The sequence below is a fragment of the Urocitellus parryii genome, chromosome 6 (assembly GCF_045843805.1).
Source record: "Urocitellus parryii isolate mUroPar1 chromosome 6, mUroPar1.hap1, whole genome shotgun sequence".
Taxonomy (NCBI): Eukaryota; Metazoa; Chordata; class Mammalia; order Rodentia; family Sciuridae; genus Urocitellus; species Urocitellus parryii.
In genome coordinates, this window is record NC_135536.1 from 101,323,814 (window position 1) to 101,351,188 (window position 27,375).

General features: G+C 38.3%; 1 protein-coding gene across 2 annotated transcripts in view; it reads right to left on the reverse strand.

Moving 5' to 3' along the window:
• Window positions 1-10,058: 10,058 nt before the first annotated feature.
• The window catches only part of Nedd4 (NEDD4 E3 ubiquitin protein ligase), a 121,613-nt gene continuing 104,296 nt past the window's right edge, over window positions 10,059-27,375 (reverse strand). Inside the window, exons 14-25 of one of the 2 annotated variants that reach the window (XM_026413407.2) lie at window positions 27,122-27,187; window positions 23,437-23,666; window positions 22,480-22,601; window positions 22,316-22,386; window positions 21,082-21,177; window positions 20,685-20,758; window positions 20,349-20,409; window positions 17,726-17,785; window positions 17,529-17,636; window positions 16,626-16,722; window positions 13,578-13,650; window positions 10,059-13,041 (exon numbers count right to left, since the gene is read on the reverse strand). In XM_026413407.2, coding sequence (XP_026269192.2) covers window positions 12,939-13,041; window positions 13,578-13,650; window positions 16,626-16,722; window positions 17,529-17,636; window positions 17,726-17,785; window positions 20,349-20,409; window positions 20,685-20,758; window positions 21,082-21,177; window positions 22,316-22,386; window positions 22,480-22,601; window positions 23,437-23,666; window positions 27,122-27,187 — 1,161 coding nt within the window. In that variant the 3' untranslated portion in view covers window positions 10,059-12,938. The remainder of the gene's footprint in view (window positions 13,042-13,577; window positions 13,651-16,625; window positions 16,723-17,528; window positions 17,637-17,725; window positions 17,786-20,348; window positions 20,410-20,684; window positions 20,759-21,081; window positions 21,178-22,315; window positions 22,387-22,479; window positions 22,602-23,436; window positions 23,667-27,121; window positions 27,188-27,375) is intronic. The other variant, XM_026413408.2, reaches the window with a different exon arrangement.

Below are 27,375 nucleotides of genomic sequence, written 5' to 3' on the forward strand. Positions count from 1 at the left end.
AGGCAGGAGGATCACGAGTTCAAGGCAAACTTATCCAGGCCCTAAACAACTTATCCAGACCCTGTCTCAAAATGAAAAATAAAGGGCTGGGGTTGTGGCCCAGTGGTAGAGCATTTGCCGAGCGTGTGTGAGGTTCTCAGCACCGCATATAATAAAATAAAGGTTCATTGACAACTAGGAAATAGTTTAAAAAATAATTAAAAGATAAAAAGGGTTGGAGATGTGGCTCAGTGGCTCAGCGCTCCTGGGTTCAATCCCTAGTACGAGAGAGAGAGAGAGAGAGAGAGAGAGAGAGAGAGAGAGAGAGAGAGAGAGAGAGAGAGAGAGAGATTGCTTTTGTGCTTTTCAAGAATGTCAGATTTCATTTTAAAAAATAAACTTGTTTTTCAACTAACTTAGAGGCTGTGTTGAGCTTTTCAGACCGTGATATATAACAACATGGTCACAATGTATGTCACATTCTGTACAGAAAAAAAAATCAATGTCTTAAATGCAAATTTGTCTCACCCTCTTGTCCAGCAAGTGGATATGTTTTGAGAGCCTGTAGTGGGGCTGACCAGTGCCTTTGATGAACTTTTTATCAATGTCAGCTGTAGAGGGATGTTTTGGGCAGCCAGGAAATGCCAGGGATACAGGATTATTTTCTTTTTTGGATCTGCTTCTCAGTGCTCTGCAGGAAGCCAGCTCTTTCCCACCTAAACCATAAAATTTCTTGAGAAAGATAAACAGTTTCTCTTTTCTTAAAGAGAGGGAAAGGGAGGCTGATACAGCCAATGGAGTCAGTGATCTGAGACAAAATCCTTTCAGAATAGAGTGGAGAAGAAAAAGAAAGTGAGCATGTAGCTAGGACAGAAAAGTTCTTGTAATGCAATAGTCAGGCATTGGTGACATGGCAGATGTATACCCTTTCTACCCTCAAACACATACACACAGAGGATAGAAAATGACAGAAAAAAATTAATCAGGACTCAGAGAACAAAGAACTGCAAGGCACAGAAAAAAGTCCCTGGGCCAGCTACCCTCTCTAGAGAATCTTTACCAAGCCCTCTCCAGAAGTCTAATCTGATGGCCTCAGACCAAACACCCTGATACATTGGATTTCAAGTTAGTTATAGTGTTTATTCAGAAAATGTAAACCATTGCTGACATTTAAGCCCTAGTTTTAGAACCTAATAAAATGCTATAAAAATGCATATCTGGTTAGGTTCTGCTGTCCACTGTCCCTGCCTCAGGGATGGACAGCATGCGTTTAGTTTATTTACACCCTTTCCATCTAGAAGAGCAGAAGGGACACTGACCTGACCACATGCCTGATATCCCAAACACAGAGGTTGCTCCAAACCTCACCTGCAGGTCAGGCATAGTGAGATGCATTTGAGCACCTAGTTTTCTTTGTTCATTCTTCCTCTCTCTCCTTTCTCTTTCTTTTTTCTTTTTGTACTAGAAATGGAACCCAGGGACATTCTACCACTGACCTATACACTAAGCCCTTTTCATTTTTTGAAACTGGGTCTAAGTTGCTGAGCTGGTCTCAAACTTGCAATCCTCCTGCCTCAGCCTCCCGAGTCACTGGTAATATAGGTGTCTGCCATTGTGCCTGGCTTCAGGTGAGAACTCAGGCTGGACAAATATGAAGCTGTTAAAAGCCTGGGTCAGGAGACCACCCACAGAGGCTGACCCCACTTCTAGATTTGCTTCTCATTTACTGTGTATGTGGGGCTAACCCGTGCTATGTCTTATTTTATCTTTCTGAGCTATCAGATGAGAACAGTGGTGTGTACCCTTATTACTTTACTGGCATTTAAAAAACAAGACAGTGTATGGAAAAATAGAGTAAAGAGAAATAAAAAAAAAATGCTGTCTAAATATATGAGTGATTCAGTGAATTCTGTGTTCTAGCATTCTTGAATGTCCTAATTAGGAAGAAGGGGAACAATTAACTTTCAAGCATATTTGTCCTGGATTTAAAAAATCTCCACTCACTTAGGGCTGAGTCACTTTTCTGACCACGTTTCTCTGTGTTAGATCATTTTAAAAGGGCTGGAAAACCTGTGTTCCACCAGCTGAAAAGACTTCCAAGCCCCCATATCTTGGCAAACAGGCTTAGGAATGAGGCCATCCCCACATTGTTGGCAGGGTAGCCTGAGGTTGAGTCAAAGGAAAAAAGTTATTGTCACTCTGGAAAAGATTCTGTAGGCTCAGAGAAACAGTGTCTGTTATATTTAACTAGGGAACCAATATAATTTTAAAAAAACCCTCACATTTATGTCTGTCCATTTTGTTGTAAGCATATTTGTTCTCTGTGTTCATGCCCATGAATAGTAAGCATCTTCTGAGTAATTCAATATGTGGAAGTATTTTGTGGCACAGATTTGTGAAATATTTCTCCTACACAAAAGCCCCAAGTGAAATCTCATGCAGATGAAATAATTCAGTGGCCTGTACAGCAATAAAGAACACCACCGGCCACACTGGAACCCCTGTCCTGGTTGTTTCTCTCATTCTGAGATGGGCTCCAGGTAAACAGAGCCCAGGATGAAATGGCAAGGCTGGAAGACTGGTCTTCTGAGCCTGCAGGGCTTTTCCAACCTAGGGGAAGGGTCCCTTTTCCTAAACCCCACCAATACTGAATCAGGTTTTACCTTTTACTATAAGTATCTTTGGGACCAGGAATCTTTTGGTTTGGGTTATAATTTTAGTCTTTTCAGTATGGAAGTGAAAGGCTTTATTTGTTAGTAAGATCAGGCATCAGCAAACAGGTGGGGGTATATTCCATTGCTCTTGAATCTCACTATTCCTTCGAGGGATGCTGGTCCTGAGAGTAAACTACTTTTAGTTGGTTAGGGTGTTTCAGAGGCATTTAGTCATTTGGGGTGTGGGGATAAAGAGGAGAGGCTTTCTTCCCTCCGTCCTGGGTTGCTATCTGACCTCTCCTCTGGAGCTGCCAGACTTATTCCTGGTAGGTGCTGGGAGACCTTAAGGCCTCGGGTCCTGTCTCTGTGGAGCAGCCTGCTCCTCTGTCCCTTTGTGATTGCCCAAGCTCCCTGATTCATCTCCAGTCTTTACTTCCTCCCCAAAGATCTCAGAGCCTGTTCTCATTGTACTTCTCTCCCCCAGGGCCACCTGACCTGCTGCAGTTTCTCCACCCACCCAAGCTTCCTAATGGAGGTAATAGGGCTGTTTCCCAGCAGTGAAGTTATCCACAGGTGCAGGGGCTGGAGTGGACACAGCTTTCAGCCTTCTAGCACCTTGATGCTAATCAAAGAGCAGCAGAGAGCTCACTTCACAGCGGGGCACAGGTGGCCTCTGGGATGGGGCCAGCACAGAGCAATCTGGCCAGGCACAGGGGGCATCAGGAACAGGAGCCCAGGCCATGAATGGGTACCAGGTAACGGGTATTCACACACGTGTGTGGGGTGGGGGGTTGAGAGGAGGAAGGTAGACCTGAGTGAACAGGGCTCCAGAGAGAAGTCTTGGCAATAGTTACAGATGGCGGAATACAAAATGAAGAAGAGGAAAACACTAAAAGCTTGGTTTTGGATAGAATTGTTTTTTCTAGCCCAGCTAATGACATTGCTTATAGTCTTTCCCCAGTCACCACTTATTTTATTAAATAAAATTAAACATAAGGGCTGAGGTTGTGGCTCCTTGGGTGGAGCACTTACCTCAAAGGTATGAGACACTGGGTTTGATCCTCAGCACCCCATAAAAGTAAATAATAAAAAATAAAGGTATTAAAAGATTAAATATAATATTACTTAGAAGTGATGTGACATTTGGTAATTTGACCAAGTTAGTTTGCTGCATACCTACTGTGGTCTCCTCAAGAGCTCACAATTGTTTGCTGATAACCCCCCGAATCTCAACCCACCTCTGGATCCACCACCACTCCCTGCCAGGAGCCTCCCTTCCAATGCCAACGCTTTCAAGGCAGACAGTCCTCTTTCTGTTCCGGTGGCAGCACCAGCACTCTGCTGTTTCACCCATCAGGAGTGACTCATAATCATCTCTGAGGAGGCCCCTGTCCGAAACTGAGGCGTCAGCCTGCACTCCTGTCTGTCCTTCTTGCCCCTCCTTTCTGACAACAAGGTCCAATTCAACCACCCCACTTCTCCCCCTGCCTGCTTCTCAACCCTGACACTACCACGTCATGGGAAGGCTCTCTAAACTAGTACCTGTGCTCAGCCTTCCTGCCCCTAAATTTGTAGAGAGAGCTTTCTAACGTGCAGATGAACCCACCACACCACCGTTTGGCTTCCCCATTTTGAATAGTTTTTCCTATTGTCAACAGGATACAGATCAGATTCCTTTCACCATTTATTTCTATTTCTCCAGCCCCATATAATCTCTGCTATTTCACCCATCAGAAGTAACTCATAATTATCTCTGAGGCGTCCCTTGTTTCATTTCACTCAAACTCACTTTTTTCACAGGCCACACGCACTGCTGAAAATTAGAGGGCTGGTTCCAGTTCAAAGCCTTTAGCTGGACTTCCCAGCCAGAAGTCCTCCATCTGCAGTCTATTAGCTCTCCCGATCGCATTTTGTTATTCTCCTCGCACTAGAAAAAACAAACAGATGCCTCTCCCACAGTCTTTGCCTTCCCCTCAGTGTCAGAGGTTTGCTCCCAGGTAACCCCCTGCAACCCCGTGGAGCTCCTTTCTCGCCTGTGGCCTCCCCTCCCAGCTGTCCTGTCTCATCACCACCCTCAGTTTCTGGCTGTTTCTTTCTGATGAACCACTCCAGTCCCCGTCTACCTCCTGGCTGTTCTGGCGATGGTCTTCGGAAGTCTTAGGTTTTTAATGCTTTGAACACTGGATACTGGTTTCCAGTGATTCCTGCATGCTTGCTTCTACCCACAGCTTCCATGACTAATTAGTAGGAGACACCTTCAGTATTACTGTTGGGACAACCTTAGCACTAGGGAGCAGTTCCAGGCAATATTTCTGTTCCTTTCTTGCAGCCACTGTGGCAGACTCAGGGTGTGAATTGGGGATTTAACATACGTCCTCATAATCTGCCTCAGCCTCTCACCCTAACTGCTCCTGCCCCTAGTGAACATAAGCTAAGTGAAAACAGTATGCGCCTAGTATATAAACATAGCTCTCCTTTCAACCTGCCATCTTTGAACTTCTAGGTGTAAACTATGGAATTGCCAATATACTGACCACTTAGATTAAAATGTTGCCTGGTTTTCAATATTTGGCACTCTTGGGGGAATTTCTTCCAAATCTCCAAGGCTGCAAGCTAATTCAGCACACCACCAGGTGAATGGCTTCTAGCTGCTTCTCTCTTCCCTTCTGTAGTTTAAAAGCTTGGCCTTATGCCTATTGATTTCAGTGCTGGCCAATACGGTAGCACCAACCACATGTGGCTGTTTGAAAAGTGGCCAGGCTGAACTGAAATGTGCTGCAAGCATAAGATACATACTGCATTTCAAAGACTTAGTAACAAAAGGTGAAAAACAGCTCATATTTTATAATTTTATATTGATTACATGTTAGAAATGAAATGTTGCATACTTTGGGTTAAATAAGATGTATTACAATTAGCTTCATTTATTTTTTACTTTTTCAAATGTGGCTACTGGAAAATTTTAAATTATGCATGTTGCCTGCATTATCTGATAGTGCTGAACTAGACTGACTTGGAATGAGGTCTCAAACATGTATTGATACCCCTTCAACAACCTTTCAGTGTGTGCCATTCATTTTTCCCTTTACCTCCCTCCCCACTGTTGGCAATGCCTAAATTAGTAATTAGAGGTCTTGACAATACATCCCAAATTCCTTTCACATTGTCCCCAGATGGTAATGGGGAAAGTATGTAAATTGAGCCCTTAGGGCAATGGCAGATATTCCAGAGTTCTAGGAGTGACGGAATTAATAGGACTTTCTTTTCTCACAATTTTTTCTGAAGAGGTAAACAAGGATAAAACATCACTGAATTCCTCCTAGCTTAAAACCACACACCATCGACACTGATTCACAAGCATTGCACCATTACAACAAACAGCAATACTAAAAAAGCAAACCCAGTTGGCGGCTGGCCATTCATCACTGAGAACTTGGTTATCCCCTTGGAAGCTAAACATAAGATATTTCACTGTCATCAAGTCTGGAAGAGTATTTATGCTGTGCTTGGACTAATGCCCAGTGACCGAGTATCAACAAAGTCATTAATCTGGATCATGTTTTCAAGTCTAGCATCAGTGAAAATCCTGTTTGTTTAAACGGAGATGATCTCTAGTTCACTGTGCTCATTACCTCTTATTCGTTTGAGAGAATATGCTTGACTCTTTCATTTACAAAATCTACCCGTTCAAGGAAAACTACCCTCAGGAAAGCATGGGATTTGTCTTGATAATAATTGATTACTTTTCATAAGAGAACTTAAATCAGGACATGAATAATGGATTGAATGTTACCCATGAACTTACAGTTATGGATTTCATTTCTGTTTAGCTTCACAAGGAGAAAAGTCTGTTCCCGAGGCATGTGATTGCAGAAGAATTTCCAGTTACTCAGGCGTTGGAGCCCTCCCTGCCCTTCTCTCTGGAGATTTAAAGCAGGTGTAAACACATCTACAATAAATGATGAGCAGCTCTGGGCTATGAACTGTTTTCTTCCCTTCTTGGCTGTAATTTTACCTGCCTCATAATCCTGAACATGATTTCACTGGAAAGAACACTAACCTTTAAACAAAAAGAGCAACTACAATCTTTTATTTTCCTACATAGTAAGGAAACTCATAAAGATGAGTTAAGTCTAATTTCAGGTCAATTCAATCTCCATGCTGTTGAGAAAAATGTAAGCAGGGGCCTGCTTGGAGGCAGTAGTTCATGAATTTACAGCTGCTCCAGTTGAATCCACCTAATGCTGTGAGCTAATGTCCATCTATCTGTCCTTTTTTTGTTGACAAAGAACAGAAAACTATACTGCACATATAATCAGATGTTTAAGGGGTTTTCAAGCAGAATCTTCAGAATCTGACTTTCTTAGCCTTTACCTTGACTTTGTATGAAAGGCAGCAGTTTCTAGAAACTATCTAGGTAAGATCCATGCCACCTAATCCCTGCAGTTTGCCAGTGTGATTAGATCTTACTCCCATGGTTGTGTTCTGCAGATGGGAGAGCTGACCTGCAAAAAGATTACCCAGGTGACCACACCTCAGCATCTAATCTTGCAAAGCAGAGAACTTTCTCCACCTGGTGGCAGAAGGGAAAATGAGAGAGATTTGAAGCATTGTTGGCTTGAAAGATGGTCAGGGACAAATGATAAAGAAGTGCTCCAATAGCCATCCAGCCAGAAAACAAGAACTTCACACCTGCACCCATGAGAAACTAGGCTGCCAACCTGAAGGGTCTTGAGAGAAGAGCCCAGCTGGCTGACACCCTGATTTTAGTCTTTTGAGACCCTCAGAAAACCCAGCTGGGACCATGTGAACTTTGAACTATAGCACTATGAGATAATGAATGGATAGTATTTTTAGCTGCTAAGTTTGTGGCAATTTGTTGTTGCATCAAAAGAAAACTTATACACCCAGGTAATTTGTTGAATTCCATAGCTTTTCTTTTTTTTGTTGTGGTTCATAATTCACTTATTTTACAGGCTGTGTGGTCTCAGGTGAATTACTTGTCCTTGAGCCTATAAAACCTGCCTCACTGAGTTTTTACGAAGATTAAATGAGATCCACAGTGTTCACTGCACAATCTGATGTTCATCAGGCATTTAACCAAGCTCCCTCTCTGCATGTGTATTTACATAGCCCCCAGTCACTGTCTAAATACAGACCTTCCAGCATATTATTGCACAATTCTTGGTACAAATTCTTGGTAGGTGCTCAACACTTGTGCACTGAATTGACTGTATACACACCGTATTCATCAGATCAAATTCACGTTTATCAAATATTTGTGCTGGGAAATGAACAGATGAAAAAGATATATACAAAGTAGTCACTGTCCTCTACCTGCTCAGAAGTTTGCAGGGGGTTTAAGTAAACAAAGAATTGTAATACAATGTCATTCGTGGGTACCAAACGCTGAGGCTTCAGCATCTTTCCTCTGGGTCCAAAAGAAGTGATTTATCAAATAGAAATGAGAAGTGGAAGCATTCCAGGCAGTGTGGGTATAGCAGTTTGCAGTATCAGGGGAGGGAGGGAGCCTGATTTGGGTGGAATAGAGGGGATCCGAGTGAGGACTGATTGAAGGGGGAACTGATTCTTCAGGCTGACGATGGACTGCACTCATGCTAACAGGTTTGGACTTCATGCTTCCAGCTCTGGAGAGCTCTCACAGAGGTTGTTTGGCAGTACAGCAACCTGATCACACTTGCAATTAAAAAGAAAACACTGGATGGAGGGACTGCATGGAATGGATTGCAGGGGAAGGAAAAAACACAAAAACCTGCTGAGACTCTATTAATAGCACGGTCCTGAGATTCTAACACTTTAGTGTTATAAAAGAATGTACAATATGATGGATAGTAGAGCAGGGACTTCCTGTACAGGTGAAGCATAGTGTGGGCTAGTGATCCTCCAGGTTAGAATGGGAAGGACGGAAGCAGAGGGCAGTGGCCTGGGTCCCCAGAATTAAAAAACTATGGTCTGAATTGTGGTAGAACTATGAGACCAGAATAGCACCTTCTCAGGACCAGGTTGACTAGAGGTAGAAGTGAATTCCCTTTTTTAAAAAAATTTTTTTTAGGGCTGGGGATGTGGCTCAAGCGGTAGCGCGCTCGCCTGGCATGCGTGTGGCCCGGGTTCGATCCTCAGCACCACATACCAACAAAGATGTTGTGTCCGCCGAGAACTAAAAAATAAATGTTAAAAAATTCTCTCTCTCTCTCTCTCACTCTCTCTTTAAAAAAAAAATTTTTTTTTTTTAGTTGTGGATGGACACAACACCTTTATTTTATTTATTTTTATGTGGTGCTGAAGATCAAACTCAGTGCCTCACACATGCTAGGTGAACAGTCTACCACTAAGCCCCAGCCCTAACCCCATGAATTCCCTTCTTATTGAGAACCTTCTTGGTGCCTAAGTGAAAGGAGGAAATGATGCTTGCTTCATAATAAACAGCCAGAACTCCTTTTCTCCTAGAAACAATGTTATAAAGTGACTTAACATTACTACCAAGAGGTTAAAGCTAGCTTCTTCCATGTGCAGCCCTGTTTCTGACATCCAGACTCTTTGGAACTTTTTTCTATTGAATATTTCATTATCAACCAGATGTTTGGAACATGACCTTTATGTAAAGTGGAGATTGACTATCTCTGATTAAATTTATAATCATCTTAGTTCATCAGCTGTAAATTCAAGATTGGAGAATTAGAAGTCATTACCCCTGGCTTGATAACATTTCAGTTTAAAAATGAGTCACAGGGCTGGAACTGTAGCTCAGCAGTAGCACACTTGCCTGGCATGTGTGAGGCACTAGATTTTCTGCCACGTGACCAGCATTCGAACTTCATAATAGAGGTTTGAAGCATAAAAATTAACTAGTGAGTTTTAAAATTAAAGAGACATAATTCTCGTTACCTTTAATGCCCAGCTCCAGAGACGGCTCCTCCTAGCTCCTGCCTCCAGCCACCAAATCGCTATCGAGGTTAACACAAGAGGCCAGCGAGAAAGAGAGAACACGCCAGGGAGTAAGATTTTATTGGGGGAACAAAAAATTCAAGGGAAAATTCCATTCAATGAATGTCGAGGGGGGGCCATTCCAAGGTCAGGGTCAGTGGTCAGGCACACCTCCACATGGACAAACCCTCGCACCTGGGACAGGGTGGGGAAAGCTCTGACACAGTTGTGTCTAAGCGCCTCTCACCCAGCCAGGGAGGTAACTCAAATCACATACGAGAATGGCTTCCCACAGGGTTTGATTCTCAGCACCACATATAAATAAATAAAAATAAGTAAAGGTCTATCAAGAACTAAAAAAATATTTTAAAAAATGAGTCAGTTTTGTTTTTAAAATTAGAACTTTATTTGTGGAATCAAGATTTTAAAAATGATTTTACATATTAAAGTATGCAATATAATTTGATACATTAATCTTGATATTTACCATAAGATTTAAAAAAAAACAATGTCAAATAGCTTATAATCAAAACAGATTGTTTAACTTGATATTTGTATGGAATAACTTCAGCATTATAAATAAAACTAAAACAAATACCATTTAAACTTGCATTCCTAATACAATTTTGTTGGCTAAATTTTTTTGATTAGAGAAAATATAGGATAAACTGATGTACTTGTAATTTATAGACAAGTCAATGTCCTTGTTTTATGAAAATGACCTTGTTGGTTCTCTAGCAGAGAATGCATTTGAGACACTTTTCTCTCTGTGATGAAGGGCCATGTTGTGTGATAGAGGTTCCTTCTGGACGATCGGCCCACACCTAGGAGATGAGAGGATGATGGTTTCTGGCTGGGGGGTGGGCAGAAGCAAGTCTGGTCTCATTAATACCATGTTCTATCTGAACTCATAGTATTATTCAAATGAGGATCAGTCAGATGAATAAAAAGCCTGATGTTTTCTGAAGCTCTAATATATGATATTTCATAGATATTATAAAAACCATATATAATCCTGCTTTAACAAAAATAGCTTTCACATTCAGTTCTACATAATAAGGACACTACTGAAATGCACTGGCCCATGTTAATATTACTCTGCTGATGTGGAGAAAATGAATTCTGATGGTAAGATCCATATATAGATACACATATATACACATATATAAAAATACGTAGTCTATATCAGATATGTATCAACATCTTTATTTAATACAGGTCATTTTTTTTTAGTTGTCAATGGATATTTATTTTGTTTTCTATTTATATGTGGTGCTAACAATTGAACCCAGTGCCTCACACATGCTAGGCAAGTGCTCTACGACTGAACCACAACCCCAGCCCTTCATTTTTAAATGAAGAAATTCTTCTTTTGGAGCATAGTCAGTTGGGACACCTGATTTGACAAAAATTTGATGGCTAGCAACAAAACATCCTCTGATTATAATATGTTACTAAATCACTTTCTAATTTTTTCTCTCTCAGGAGCTTATAACAATCTTGCATGTTAGCAAGGGTGGGTATGAATATTCTCACTTAACAGGTGAAGAAACAGGAGCCCAGAGAGGTTAACTTGTTTCAGTTCACACAGTTGGTAAATGATATAACTAAGACTATAGCTGGTGGTCATGCTTAAATGCTTGCTGACAATGGTGAAGGATGCACTCATCTGTGGATTATTTTCTGTAAACCCAACTGATAATGTGGTGTCTGAAAAGTGGTTTTGCTACTGTCATTAGAAATATCTACCAGGTGCTGGTGGGTACTCATGTAATACCCCAACAAACTTATACCAATGGCCAGAAATACTTTTTACAAGTCTCACAGAGCATTTGTATGTATATAAGAATGTTTAAACATATATTTACAATTATTCCTATATCACCAAGATATCACATTGATAAACAGATTTAATTTTTTTATAAGAGCATTTTCTATATAGTCATTCCAATAAATGTATGAAACATATAAATATAGTCTTGGCACACTTTAATCTTTGCAGGTGCACTAGAACCTAGATGCCTTATTCTGCCCACCCCTGCTTTGGATTGTTTACAAACTCATTTACACACTTGTCAGTTCCTTGAGGATGAAGACTGAGCTGATGTCACTGTCACTGACAAGCTTACCCCAGGGCTGTACACATGGCAGGCATTCAGTCAGTGCTGAATACATGCACGTGTTCTTTCGGTGCTTCAATTTGGTTAAAGTAGGATTCTATCTGTAGCGTTTTGCCTGAAAGACTGAATTTATAATAAAACATCATTTTCATAGTAAACAGTATTTTAGAAAATATAAGAAATGTGATAACAAATTTAGTACAAATTATGCATTTAACTATTCTTTGGTTATTTTTAACAAATTATTTTTTTTTTATATACTAAAACGATACTAAAATATAAAAATGCAACTGCAGAAGTTAGCTTAACCTGTAAACATAATAAACCCTGTAAACATGTATTTACTACATAATTGTGCAAGTATAAAGAGAGACTAGTAAAGGCAAGTATTACACATTTAACTCAGATCTTCAAGGCATATTTAGAAATACTGCTTTGTGGAGCTTTAATGTTGCATGAAGGGGTTCTTCTAACTACACTAAAAACTTGAAAAAGTGGTAACTACACTAAGGAACCAAAAGGCTATACAGGCCAGAGGAAGGCTTAGTACTTTTCACCTATTGCACAGAGGAATTTACTTCACATGTCTTATGAACCACCTTGTTTAGTATAAGGATGTCAATTAACAAAAGCCAAATGCTTTTGATGTGAAGAAGTAAATGATTTTTTTTTGCAAATGAGTCAAATGATTAAAAAATTAGGTAACACATTTTACAAGTTTTTTTTCCAAAAATCTGGGCAGTAAGGTGCATTAGGCAAGTCTAAGATAATAAATAGTGTAAGTAGCACTAAATATATTGTAGTTTACTCCATATGAAAGTATTTCCCCCAAAATTTCAGTTTTCCTTCTCAAAAAGCATCAAACTTTTCACACATGACACTTATCATAGATATTTCACAGTTATAATTTCAGTAGTTTAAGAAAGAACTGCCTGGCAAATACTGCAAAAGAGGTAAATGTTAAGGATAAAACTCACTATTTCAGGCACACAGGACTTATATCCTGTAGTGTGAACTCCAAAGACAGAATGAGATAACTGTATTAATGCAAAACATTACTTAAAAGTGATTGAAATAACAGTAAAACCGTCATACTATTTCTTCTAGTGTTTTAAATGATTTTCTCCAATATCTGGGAAGAATCAGTGGCCAAGTTTTAGCAGTTCCCTGGAAAACCTGAAGTTGTGAATCTGCTTATAAAACCGTGGCAGTAAAAACACCAGAGACTGTTATTTGTAATCTAATCAACTCCATCAAAACCCTGAGCGTTTTCAATCGCCATCTGAAGTTTATCCCATAATTCTTCAAATGATTCATAGGGTGGCAAGTCCAAGCGATTAAAGCTGAAAGAACAGAGAGGAACTGGTTAGGAAAGACACTGGCAAAGCAAGTCTCATTGTCGGCAAACACAGTGCTACGTGGGATGAGTGTGTTCCCACAGCACTACAGACGTCCTCTTACTGGGACAGAAGTCATGCAGGACTGGACTCTAAGCATGGACTCTCTCCATGACTAGTTGGTAGATTCCTCCTATACCTACCTCAATTTCCAAATACCTGGGTTCCTGCCATTTCAGTCTTTGAAAGGGAGTGTGTTGGTTCCTGCTGGGATAGCTCACTACCCACGCAATGGTGGCAACATATGGTCAAGAGGTGAGATGGGTCTCTCCAGTATTCAACTACCTAGTCTTTGAGACCAGGCCTACCTGGTGAAGAAACACCTGTGTCTGGGTTAGTGTCACTGTCTCCTCCTCCATAGCTGCCACCAACACGGCAGAAGATAGGGCTAGGCCAGCTGTAGCTAGAGGAACACTTAGGAAAACTTTCTACTCTCTAAGGATTTGTTCTATGGGGAGTTAGGGGCCGAAACAACTGCTTACCAGGTATGAGCTCTTGGCAGCTTTTCAGGGGTACCCCACTGTTCAACTGTAAATGACTGTGGTCCATTTGAGCCTATAAAAAAAAGGAGTGTTTCTTTGATTTTACTTACTCTAAGCAGGAATCCCTAGGTATTTCAAAACCCAAGCCTGACTGCGCTTGATGGCTTCATTGTCAAGCCATGAAATGAGGTTCCTTGTCTGTTATTTGTGAGTACCTTGTCCTTCTGCCTCTGGCATGGTGCCCCTGATAATGCCTTTCCTATTTGCTAGCACTGAACACAACTGCATTTCTATGAATGATTTCCTTTATAGCTACACTGACATTTCTTTTTTTTGAGTCCCACTGAAAATATCTTTAATTTTTTGGATTATTTAAATAATGTCATTGTAAAAATCAAGGTAATAGAATAAGATATAATGAAGGATATAAAAATCATATAAAATCCTACCATTAATTCTTGGTAAATATTGTCATGCATTTTTGTGTCATGCATGTGCATATTCATATAGAGAATTTTATGTGTATATGTCCTGTTATACAGTCTACAGTTTTATTCCATTGTGGACGTTTCTAGATACCATCTCTTTTTTTCCTTCAGAGTTTTCACTTAGTTTTTCTTTTTCCAATCTTCAAATCCACCAACCACTAAATAATCAGTGTCGACAACCTAATCTATAACTTTCCATACTTTTCTTCATATCTCTAATTGCATCCAAATGTGTATGTATAATTGCCAGAAGTGGCACTAAAAATATTCAGTATTCTCTGTATTAAAAGTTTTCTCAAAAGCATAAGTTTTCATACATTGCCCATCACAATTATGTTCACAGTTAGAATTTCAGTCTTTGCCATCATTTTCCATAACATAGGATCATATTATGTACACTCTTGATTGTTTCACCCAAATCATCTAATGTGAAAACTCCAAGTTTGCTGAGAGACACTTAACATATTTTTTTGACTGGCTGTATTATGTTGTGTTATAATACTACTATTTTAAAGCAACCATTACTTCTTTCTGTAAATACATACACATTTGCATTTATATTTAACAAATGATGGGCTCTGTGTGGGATATTTCCCTCAAATTCCAGACCGTTCATGAAATCAGTGGACGGCTGTAGGCCTGGGTTGAATAAAAGAGGGAAGGTGGAGCAGCTAGAGACGGAGAGGGATATTTGTCTGTGCTGCCTAGATTTTCTCTACTAACTGGCTAGAGAAGATAAAGGCAAGGGAGTTGTGGTGAGTCTATTAAAAAGACAAAGGCTAAGAATTACAATTAGGTGAGGAACGAACCAACTGGCTAGTAGCAAAGCTAATAACCACTCTGAGTGGGAGCCCTGTGTAGAGAAGCTGCCTGACACGTTAAGCAAACACATATAAATAAGCTTCCGAAGAAGACCAGGTGTGCCAAGAAGACAGAAGGCTGGCAAGACATCAGATAGAAACTGCTTCTATTTGCATGAAAAATTCAGGTTGGCAATTACCTGCACAGTCCCTGACTTCTAGCTCCCAAGAAACAGTTCTTTATTGCTCTAAGAAGGACTTCAAATTTAACTACACCTTTGCTTAAAGGTTTGTTCCTCATATCTTTTTTTCTTTCTTTCTTTTTTTTTTTTTTGGTGGTGCTGGGGATTGAACTCAGGGCCCTGTGTGTGGGAGGTAAGCACTCTACCAACTGAGCTATATCCCCAGCCCTATTTCTCATATCTTTATGGATTTTTTTTTCCCTTTGTAGTGCTAAAGGTTGACCCCAGAGCCTCATACACTCTAGGCCTCACACAGCTCTATTACTGAACCACATCCCCATCTCTTTTTAAAACTTTATTTTGAGACAGGGTCTCACAAAGTTGCTGAGGCTGCCCTTGAACTTTCATCCTCCTGTCTCAGCCTCATGAGTCACTGGGATTACAAGCATGTGCCACCATGCCTGGCTACATTTGTACTTTCATAGTAATTTTCATTGTTTGCTTAACATATACCAAGTTTAAAACTTTGTAATATCAAAGAAATTTCAAGAAGTCTTTTTTTATAAAACAAATACCATGCAATAATGCCTTCCATTTGTATACTTTCTGTAATCCATTGTTTTCTCAAACTTAAATTTCATACACTCTTACCAGCTATTTTATAATTTTTTAAAAAAGATAAAACACAGATCTGTATCAGAAATAGTACTTTTTAATGAAACACTCTGGTGTGTAAATTTACCAATGACTTGGGAGGTTGAAATGGTAGACAGTATTGAACCCTGTATATATTGTTTTTTTCTATGCATATGTGCTTATGATAAAAAGCTAAATTTATAATTAGGCACAGTATGAGATGAACAACAATAACCAGTAACAAAATAGAACAATTATACCAGTATACTATAACAAGAGCCATGTGATAATTGTCTGTTTCAAAATATCCACTTAAAGTTTCAGTTTGTGGCTGGCTGAGGGCACTGAAATCACAGAAAAAAAAACCCCTCAGATCAGAGGCAACCACTGTATTTTCCTTAGTCAGCTTTTCCCCAGGTATATTTTGCAAAAATACTCTTTGTTTATTATTGTATGCTAATTAACATTCAAAGGAACTTGAAATGCTGCACTGAACTATCACTCTAGCGGCAATGCTTGTTCTGTACTGGAAGCATAGTAGGAATAGAATTTAAAGTTCAAGAATGGAAATTGGGCTGGGGTTGTGGCTCAGGTAGAGTACTCCCCTAGCACAGGCGAAGTCCTGGCTTCGATTCTCAGCACCACATAAAAATAAACAAATAAACTAAAGATATTGTGTCCAACTACAACTAAAAAATAAATATTAAAAAAAAATGGAAACTAACTTGAGCCATTTTTCTGTTTTTTGCCTCCATTTGATTAGCAGGTATAAATAATGGCCTATTTCAGTGTTTGTAATTCTATCACTTAAAAATCTAAATTCTTTTTTTTTTAAATCAAGCCAAACACATTAGTGTAAATGATAGACACCTGAAGATTAATGAGTCATAAAGACATTTGGCATCACTCCATTTTTTTCCATGATCCATGGAAAATCCTTACCATATAGTTCAGCAAAACCATTCATAGGCACACGGGATGTGCCAGTGACAAACTGAAGTAATCTTATTCTTTTTTCTGAATCCATCATTAAAACAGCCTGAATGAGATAAAAACTTCATTTAGGAAAGAGTACTGGAAAAAAAGTAAAAAAGTTATCCAGAAAAATATGCTATCAGAATTTAGCAAGAGACTTAATAATTACTTATTAAATTTGCATGTTTTCTTCTTTAAATTTGTTTTTATAGTTTATAAGCTCTTGAAATTTTATATACAAGTCTTCATGTTAACTCTTTAGAATGGGATTATGGCCTAATGAAGTATAACAAAAACATCTTTTCAGATGTGACTTATGACTTTATTTGTTTATTTAGTACCAGGGATTGAATTCAGGGATTTCACCACTGAGCTCCATCCCCATCCCTTATTTTGAGACAGGGTTGCTAAGGCAGGCCTCAAATTTATAATCCTCCTGTCTCAGCCTCCTGAGTGGCTTGGATTATAGGTATGCACCACTGTGCCTGGCTATGACTCACGACTCTTTAAAAATTACATTAATTGATGTCATTGAATGACATACAGCAGGGGTCCCCAAAAACACACTGCAGGCTATGACAGTTCTCTTAAGAGTCCCCACTTTAGTAAAAAAACTATGCCTATTTCAACCTATCATAACCATTTACTACATTCTAAACACATTCCTTACTTATTTCTAAATATTTATGGCAGTTGGGACCACACCCAGAAGATGTATGTACATATGTAAAACCAAATGTAATTTTTGATGGGCTACATATTTTTCTGCATTATCTATATGTAATCTACTAGTATACTTAATAAAGAGTTGACATAAATATGATTTAACCTACCACAAAATAATCTGTGAAAACATAAGTTTCAAATTACCTTCCAAAACCACTGTATGACTTGATGATTTACATTGTAGCCATTTTTATACTTTGTATGTTCTTTCCAGTCATTCACATCCACATCTCCCAATCCACACATGAGAAGCTACATAATAAGAAATGTAATAAGAACTATTAAGCAAGAAAAATAATGAGTACAAAACTTCTGTTTCAATATAAAATAATCTTTCTTACCTCCAGTTCATTTTCATCAAAAATTTTGATGAGATCCTGTGGTATTAGTTCAAAAAATCCCTAGTAGGAAAAAAAAACACATATTTTAAAACCTGGTTAGCAGGCTCAGTGGACATTTTTATACTTCAGGTTCTGGGTCTCACTTTCACATAAATTTTTACCACTATATATTTATTCACTGATATCTCAATATTGACAAGAAAATATATGTGCCCATAGTCTGTTCTCTTTCATTATTTCTTAAAACGATTCTTTTAAAACATTCCTTTACTTATCAAACTTCTTCCTCCCCCACATTACCATTTTTAAAAAAATGTTTTTAGTTGTAGATGAACACAATATCTTCATTTTATTTATTTATTTATTTATTTTATGGGGTGCTGAGTATCCAACCCAGTGTGCCTCACGCCGTGCCAGGCAAATGTTCTATCACTGAGCCACAAACCCAGGCCCCACATCACCCCCTTTTTTTTTAAATTATTTGTTCTTTTTAGATATACATGACGTCTTCCTTTCTTTACAAGCAGATAATTTCTATTTGAGAAAGAAAATAGAGGTAATTATGCAGCATGACATCCATCTAGCCTGCCCACTGCAGAGCACAAGAGGGAATCACCTCATTCCGCAGGCCAGCCTCTGCAGGTACTTCATCTGCTACTTTGGGGAGGTCATCTCATGGACTGGGGTTTGAACTCAGGGGCACTCGACCACTGAGCCACATCCCCAGCCCTATTTTGTATTTTATTTAAAGACAGAGTCTCTCTGAGTTGCTTAGTGTCCCATTTTTGCTGAGGCTGGCTTTGAACTCATGATCCTCCTGCCTCAGCTTACAAGGCTGGGATTACAGCTGCCACCACACCCAGCACTCACAGCCAAGTTCTTGACAGTTCATTTACTGACTGAATCCAGTTGCTCCTCTTCTAACTCTCCCTTCACCCACTTCCATCTGAGATCTAAACTACTGCTTCCCTGGAACTCTTCTGGAAAAAGTCAAAGTCACCTTTGTAGCTATATCTAATAAACACTTCTCATTCCTTATTTGACTTCTCTGCAGTATGATATTGTTAAAAATATCTTTGTTCTTGAAACTTTGCTCTTGATATCTCACACTGCCCATCTTTGTCAATCTCCTCTGAGGTCACCCTTTTTACCATCTGTTCACAAACAACACTGAAGATGCTGGTTCCCAGGCCTCCAGGGTGGCCACCTACCTTCACTCTTTTTCATTTCCTGTCTTCTCTAGCCCACAGCCTCGAGAAACAAATGCAAATGATCCCAAATCCATATTGTCACCCCAGATCATCCCTATCTTTAAATATCCCTTCTTGAATACCACTGAGATGCGGGGACAATGCTCTTCCCACCCAAGGTCTATACCTACATTACTAGGCAGCCCTTTCTCCACTGCTGGGAAGTTTGCTGCTAGGCTTGCCCTCCCTGATTTCACTTGCAGAATGATTTGAATAAAAAGTGAATTGAATCCTGGTGTTTTATTGTTTAACAGCCTTTAATCCCACCTCATCCTTCCTCTCACTTGACTTCAGAGAGAATGCCAAGCTCTATGCTTGACAAACAGGTCTGGTGCTGTCAGCTCACAAGGCTTATTCCTTCCCTCTTGCTTGCTCAAGCCACCTCACTCCATTGCTTGTATTTTCTCTAATGTGCACATAGCCCGGTCCTGCCAGACCCCACCATGCTGCCAACTCATTCTGCAGAAGGGCATTTCTCTTTATGCTTGGCCAATACCACTAGTCCTTCCTTCACCTCTCCCCACTCTCTTCTGCATTCGTCTCACACTTTAGATCGAATGTTCCTTGATGGCAGGAACCATGTCCTTTTGCTTCACATAGCACTAGACACATAGAGTGCAATACTGAATAAATGAAAAAGTACATGATACATACTTAACAGAAGCTTTTAAGTTAGCTTAAGAAATGAGTGCGCTAGGGGCTGGGGTTGTGGCTCAGTGGTAGAGCACTCGCCTTGCACGTGAGAGGCCCTGGGTTTGATCCTCAGCACCACATAAAAACAAACAAACAAACAAATAAATAAAGATATTATGTCCAACTACAACTGAAAAATAAATATTTTTTTTTAAAAAAGAGTGCTCTACAATAGCCTATGTGTCCGCCAGGTGGGGAAGCTTAAATACCTTATGAATTCACATTACAAATAAAATGTGACCACAAAGAAGGGTAGCAATGACATGTAAAGGTCTCCAGTAAATATTTGATAAGGGAAGAAAGCACGTCATAGAACACTAAGTAGGATACAATTGTATTCAGGAAAAAAAAAAAAAACAACACATCACACTTATCCTTAGAGCACTCTAGTTCTTGTGTTCTCCAAAGGTTACTGAAGGCAAGGAGAGTGGCACGGGGGAAAGGTGAGGGGCAGTGAGAGGTGTCGAAGGGGACTGTCAATGTTCATTGTTTAGACTTCTCAAATGATTGAATTTTAATGGCAAACATCTATTCATGGAATATGTTGTTAACACATAATTAAGAATGGTTGTACAAAATAAGCATATACTTATTTTATTCAGATGCAGTGAGGCCCAATATTTGAAACTCATAGATTTTACTTTGTAATTACAGAAAAGCAAACAAAAGAAAATGAATACCTCTTTAAAAGCAGCCATTTGCTTCTGGATTCGGTTGACGAATCGCCACTGAATTACAAGACTAAAAAAAAAAAAATCCAAACCAACAATATTGCTCTTTCTCACATAAACCAAGGAAAAAGTCTTAAGACATACTTATTCCAGTTATAAACAGAAAATAAAAACTAGTTAAGCCCAAGGCAAATGTTGAATATAAGCAGTTAATACCATATTTTATTTCTCTGAGAAAAAGAACATTGAGATTCTGGCCATAGAGGAATAGAAAGAAAGCAAGAAGTATTGTCTCAGAAGAAAAGTAAAAAATTATCTCTAAGAAAATACTAATAAAATACTTACTAAATGTACTCTTTTTTGTTCTTATTGGTGACAACAATTTCTGATCCACCATTTTTCAACTCGTGTTGATGTGTCTAAAATTGAACAGGATACACTGATATGTTATTTTAGTGAAAAAAATAAAAAAGTATAAATATTATAGTTATACCAGAAACCTGGTATTTTAAATTAAATCCATTCAAAAGCTAAAAGCTAAGAAAACTTAAATATTAGTTCTACTAAAATAAATATGGAATGAGTCAAATGTCAAAGAAAACACAATTCTTGCTGAGAGACAGCTTTTGTTATTGGAAAATAAATGTAAAAATAGAGCACAGAAATGTGTATTAACCCCTAAACTTAAGTTACAACATTATGTTTCAAAAACTATGTTTCACTTTGAGAAAAATCCACAAACCTGTCCAAAAAGTTCTTCATCTATGATAAACCTGAGGTCCAATTCTGTTGGATCATTTTCAAGAATCCATCTTAGTGAGTTGTAATATTCACTGTCCTAGATCAGAAAAATCGCATTTTAAGAAATATATAAAGACACCTGAATTTGGAAGAAAAAAGTAGGATAAGAGTCTGAATAATTGGGAGAAAGATGAAAGGGTTGGACATCTTCTCTATATATACATACAATTACTACAAAGTGACAGATCACAGGTTAGCGCAAGAGTAAAAATCTATCAACCAACAGAGTGGTTTAGAAATCTCTCTGTATGTGAAAATAGTGGTGGTATAGATTTTATTATTCAATTAAAGGATTAAAGAAAGCAGTTTTTAGAGAAGTCTTTACTTCCTGGATATCCTGGATATCTCATGTGGCCTATGAGTCTGTATGAAATATTTATGTAGCTATGAGCAGGTGTTTGTACCTGGCCCAAGTTAAAGAGAAATCTCAAATACAGGACTTCAACTAACCCACTCAAATAACTGTACAATCTTAAGATTTATGAAGAATCATACTGCTTTGCACTGATAATGTGTAACAAGGAAGGAATAAAAAACTTAGTATTTAGCAGGAGCTCTTGGAATCCATGTGTGCTCAGGGAGTTTTTCTTTGGGTTTCTTTTCTTTATAGCCCCCCCCCCCAAGGCCTGCCTCTGCGCTGCCATTTTTAAAGCACATACCATTCATCATAAAAGACCAAAATTCAAATACTGATGTAAAAAATATCTCACTGTTGTGTAGTGTAATGTATTTAGGGGGAAGTATACTGATAATTTCTGCAATTTACTTTGCAATGTGTGAAAAAACTAAGATGTATTGATGGACACAGTTTATAATAAATATAGAAAATAAGTCAATTGTGAGTGTTAGATACATGCATGTATGCCATAACATTCTTTCAATTTCATTTATCTTAAATATTTGTTTTAGTTGTAGATGGACACAATACCTTTATTTTATTTGTTTATTTTTTTACATGGTGCCAGAGACAGAACCTAGTGTCTCATGCATGTTAGGCAAGCGCTCTACCACTGAGCCACAACCCTAGCCCTCAACTTTATTATGAAAGAAAATTTTCTTAATAGAATGAGGAAGGTGTTCATTGGTAGTCCGAAACATTAAAAGCTAATTCTTCAAAATGTTCAGCTGCCTGTTAAATTGTCATCTCTCCACATGAAAAAGTGAAAAAGACCTACCACTGATTCCATGTCATGAAGTGTTATTGGTTTGTGTAGCATCATCTTGTAAAATGGGCGGATGAAAAAACCTTGTAAGAAATTAAATATATTTAAAATGATTACCAAGTGAAAGAAAACAGATGATTACATTTAAAAAAATTTTTTTTGTGGTTGATACTAACCATCCAACAGCTTGCCATGATAAACTGCCATCCCAGCTACCCGGCCAATAAACTTGAAGTAAGAGAGGTGATCTTCATTACATAATCCAGAGTTTGGATTTATCTGAAGAGTATAATTATCCCTGAAAAGACAACAACATCTAAATGCTTCTCTTGATATTTAAGAGAAAAATTTTAATAGGACAAATAATTCTACTGAACTATACTTGACCATTGGACTTCATGGTTTTAAAAAGAGTAATTTCAGTCAAAAGGTAGAAATAGTGCAATTGTCCATTGACAGATGAATGCATAAATAAAATATGGTATAAACAAATAATAAGAAGGTAGAAAATCATAGCGCACGCTATACCACGGATGAACCCTGAGGTCATTATGCTAAGTAAAATTAGACACAAAAGGACAAATACTGTAGGATTCCACTGAGATGAGGAACCTAAGAGTGGTTGAATTCCTAGGAAAGAAAGGAATGGTGGTTTTCAGGAGTCAGGGAGTCCAGTGTTTAATGGGCACTGAGTTTCATTTTGGGAAGATGAGAGCTATGGAGATGGATGATAGTGATGGTTGCCCAACAAAGTGAATGTACTTAAGATGCCAGTGAACTGCACACTTAAAACAACTAAAATGATAAATTTTATGTTATATATACTTCAACACTGTTTTAAAAAGTCATTTCTGAAATATCAGTTATAATCTTTCTTTTCTGGTGTTGTAATATACATTCCCTTATATCATGCAACTCTGTTACATTATTTCCAGAATAGTGATTTTTTCCCCCTTCTGTACACAGGCATTTAAAGATGCTTATGCTGGATGCAGTGGCATACATCTATAGTTCCAGTTACTTGGGAGGCTGAGACAGGAGGATTTAAGGCCACGAATTTAAGGCCAGCCTGGGCAACAGTAATACCTGTCTCAAAAACAAATAAATAAATAAATACAAATAAAGGTACTTACGTAGCAGAATATTCAAACAACCCATAATAAGGGTTAAACATTTCCTTTGAGATCAGGAAGAACCATTCTCTGGCAACTCCTCCATAATCTAAACCCTTTTCACCATCAAACTCAATCCAGAGTCGAGCCTTGAGGAAGTCAGCTCTCTTGACACCCATAATTCTCCGGTAGGAGTCCTCGAGAACAGTTGCACGGCGAAGTTTCATTTCAAATTTGTTTGGAATGTCATTCTGAAAATCCAGAGAAGAGAGACTTATGGTTTAAACCAACTCAACACAATGACACTTTTCTCTCTTAAGGAAGTCATAACATTCACGGTATTCCACACTGTGCCCAAGTCCCTTTTTCTTTCAGAAATGCAGTCAGGGGAAACATAAGCAGCACGTTGTCTTGATATTCCAATGTGGTATGAAAGGATTCAGGCATCTTCTCTAATCGCTTACTGACAAATACTTCTGATTTTTATATCTAAAGAAGTTATAGATGATGATGATAATGCTCACATAGAGGCATTTCATGAATCTTGGTTTCCATATTAAGTTCCAAGAAGGCTATTCTGTGACCAGTAGTCTAGCCATTGCCCGCTTTTGCCTGCCTGAATATTCAGGGCTTCCCCTAGTTCCATCTCTCTCTTTGCAGTCTGTTTTGTTTCACTTACTAACACATGCTAACATTTGCAGACTATGCCAGGCACTGCTTCCTGCATTTTAACACATCAACTCATTTATTCTTCATAACAACAATGTGAAGAAGCTATTATTATTCTTCATTTCACAGAAGAAGAAAATGAGGAAAATAGAAGTTAAGAAAGTCTGTGCTTCTGCTCTTTGTACAACTTTTTTTTTTTTGGACATCTTATGCTTACATGACAAATATAGTTATGTATTGCTTGGGCAGATCTCAATTTTATAAAAATATATCAGAGTATTTTATTTTTGAGTGCTTTGCGTGCAACTTTCAAGTGGAAACCATTAGTTAAGATATGCTATCAACATTCTCTCACTTCAAAAGAAAAAAAAAAAGAGCATTAGTGCCAAGGAGACAAACATCAATTTACCCTTAGTAAACTTAGGGAATATAGAAAGCCCTAAAGAACATATTAACATAAGCAGTTTATATAAGCAATGTAAGCAAAATATAAGTAGTTTCCTTTATTGCTTGTGTAATTTAAATAACAGCAAGATTGGAGAAGAGCAAGTTTAGACTGGCTACTAGGCAGCTGATGTAGCTAAGTCACTCACTTGCTCTGGGACGGGTCCCATCTGGGTGGTACCATCATGGGGCCAGGGATGGGAGGAATAGATAATAAAAACATGGCATAAGATGTGGCTGCTGCCTTAAAGAGTTTGCAATCTGGTGTGCAGGTGAGAAACAAGTGTAAATGCTACTAATTCTGGAACTTAAAAGAGCAGAGTAATTGCTTCTAGGTAATGTTCTGTGGAAGCACAGAAGATTGAGCTTTTAATTATAAATGAGGCAATCAAGGAATTTTTGAGAGGAAGTCTTTGTACAGGAGAGGAACAGAGGGAAGAATTGAGGAAAATCAGGAAGGAGGCATCTGATATATTTCATAGCCAGAGGATGTGGTAGGAGGAAGAGAAGGAAAAGGAAGGGAAGGAAAAACAGAGATTGAAGTAAAAGAAGAAGGTGAAGAAGTAGTCTGGGGCCAGAGGTGGACAAGTGTGAATACCAGATGAAGAAGAGAGTCTCTGAGCAGAGGTGCCTCCTGGTCAGAAGCTCCTCAGATGCTGATGGGGTTGGGTGTAAAGGGTGGTTCTAAGGGGAGACAAGTGTAACCCTGGTCAACTAAGGCCCCTGAAATACCCCATGTGAGAGAAGACAAAGAGACTTCTGAGGGAGAGATGGTACTGGAAGAAGAGTGGGCCATGGAATTGGTGTGTGAATGAAGCAGTGACCTAGGACATGGCCTGATCTCAAATCAGGCCCTATGTTCAAATCCTGACTCTACCATTTGGAGCCTGACTTTGGATAAGTTATGAGCCTTTTCTAAGGCTGAATTTCTTTACCTGTTAAATAGGGAAAATAATATCTACCTCACAGGTTGTTCAAGACTCAATGGCATAATACATTTCAAGTGCTTACATGCTATCTGGTACATGGTGAGCACAATAATTATTAGTCATCTTTATTCCTTCTAATGAGAAGCTGAGAATAAAGAAAGGAAAATGTTAAAGATAGCTCAAGGCTTTTAAACATTGGTTATTAATATTTAAAAAAATTTCTGTCTTATTTTTATTTTTGTTAATCTGAGGATTCAGATTCTCAGTCCTCTCTCTGTGGCCTTGAATCTCCTGGAATGACACTAGGTCACTTAACCTTCCTTTCATATGCTTATCTCTTTCCACATTCTGGGTAATTTCCATACAAAACTTCTGATCACCAATATGATATGTCCTGTTGGTCAGGAACATGGACCTGGAGCCAGACCATGTAGTTTGAATCTGGCTTTTCCACTTAATAAATGTGAGACTTGATCACATTGCCTACCTCTACGTGTCTCAGTTTCCTCACCTGTAAAATGTGATAATAGTCCTTTCTTTACAGAATTACTATAGAGATTAAATAAATAATACATGCAACCTGCTAAAAAGAATGCCTAGTATGTTATGAAAAATCAATAAATTATCTTATTTTCATTATGGCTTCTGTGGCCTGTTAACAAAGGCCTTGTCTCTTATCTCTGTGCCTAGCTGACATTAACGGGTATCCTAATATGTTGATAAGTGCTCAGAGCGGCAAATGGAGAAACTTGCACTAAGAATAAAAACATTCCCCAGAAAAATACATCAACAAAGATTTAAAATCCCAAGGCCTAGACATAGGAAACAAATTTTCAGAATAGAAGAGTCTAAAAAGTTGCTTATATTTAAGGATTTTATTAAGACATAAAATATTTGTACCAAAAACCTATTGTATTTCATTTCTGCTAAAATTTTGGATGAAAAATCTGTGGTGGCAGACCCACCATCTTGAATCTTTGAAAAAGCAGTCTTCCAAGTTTAGAACCGCAGAAACTGTAACCCAATATAGCCACCTAGTGGTAGTGTTCCTAAACTGCAGGGAAAGGGGGAAATGAGAGAGCTAATTAAATTAGGAAAGCTTTAAAAATGATCAACAGCAGAAATGAGTGGATGGGCAGACGATGAGTCAAGTACTAAACATACTGAATTTGTGGAGATGGAATAAAGTGTAAAGAACATATTTGATAAACATAAGGAGACAAACATCAAGAGTACTGTTCCATTTAGTTGTATTTTAAAATGATACAGAGATATTATTGGAAGACAACAAAGCAGTGAAGGAATACAAAGTTCTCCAACACAAAGATATGACAAGAATATGATTTCCTGACCTGACCTATTCTTACTCAGATTCTACAAAGACCAAGCCTCCAAAACTGCACCAGGAAGGACCAGGTTTAAGGAAACTTCTAATTCTATTTTTCCGTTTTATAAATATCTTGAAAAATAGACATTAAATAATTACGGGTCTCTAATGATTTACAACAGTTAACTCAAAGAATAAACAAGTTTTCTCTGTGAGAAACTCTGTGTTCAAAGTTGTTTCAAATATTAAACAAACTATTACTTTCAAAAATGCATTTCCCATTATTTTCAGTCGACATAATGATCATTCCCAAGTACTTATTATAAATATCACTAACCTGCTTCTTCAACTTTCTTCGGAAGAACTCGTACTTTCTTTTGTAATCCCTGGAGTAGGGCACTGCCTTTAGTTGAAATTTTTGGAAAAATAAAAAAGGTTTAGGTTGTTTTCATTCTGGAACAATTTTATAAGTTTCCCCTCTGAGTATTATGAACATAAGTTAAAGGCATTAAAAAAAGAATATCTGGAAATGAAGGTTTCATTTGAAGAAAAGAAATACAAAATTTAAAAAAAATTTAATTTCTCTGTTTA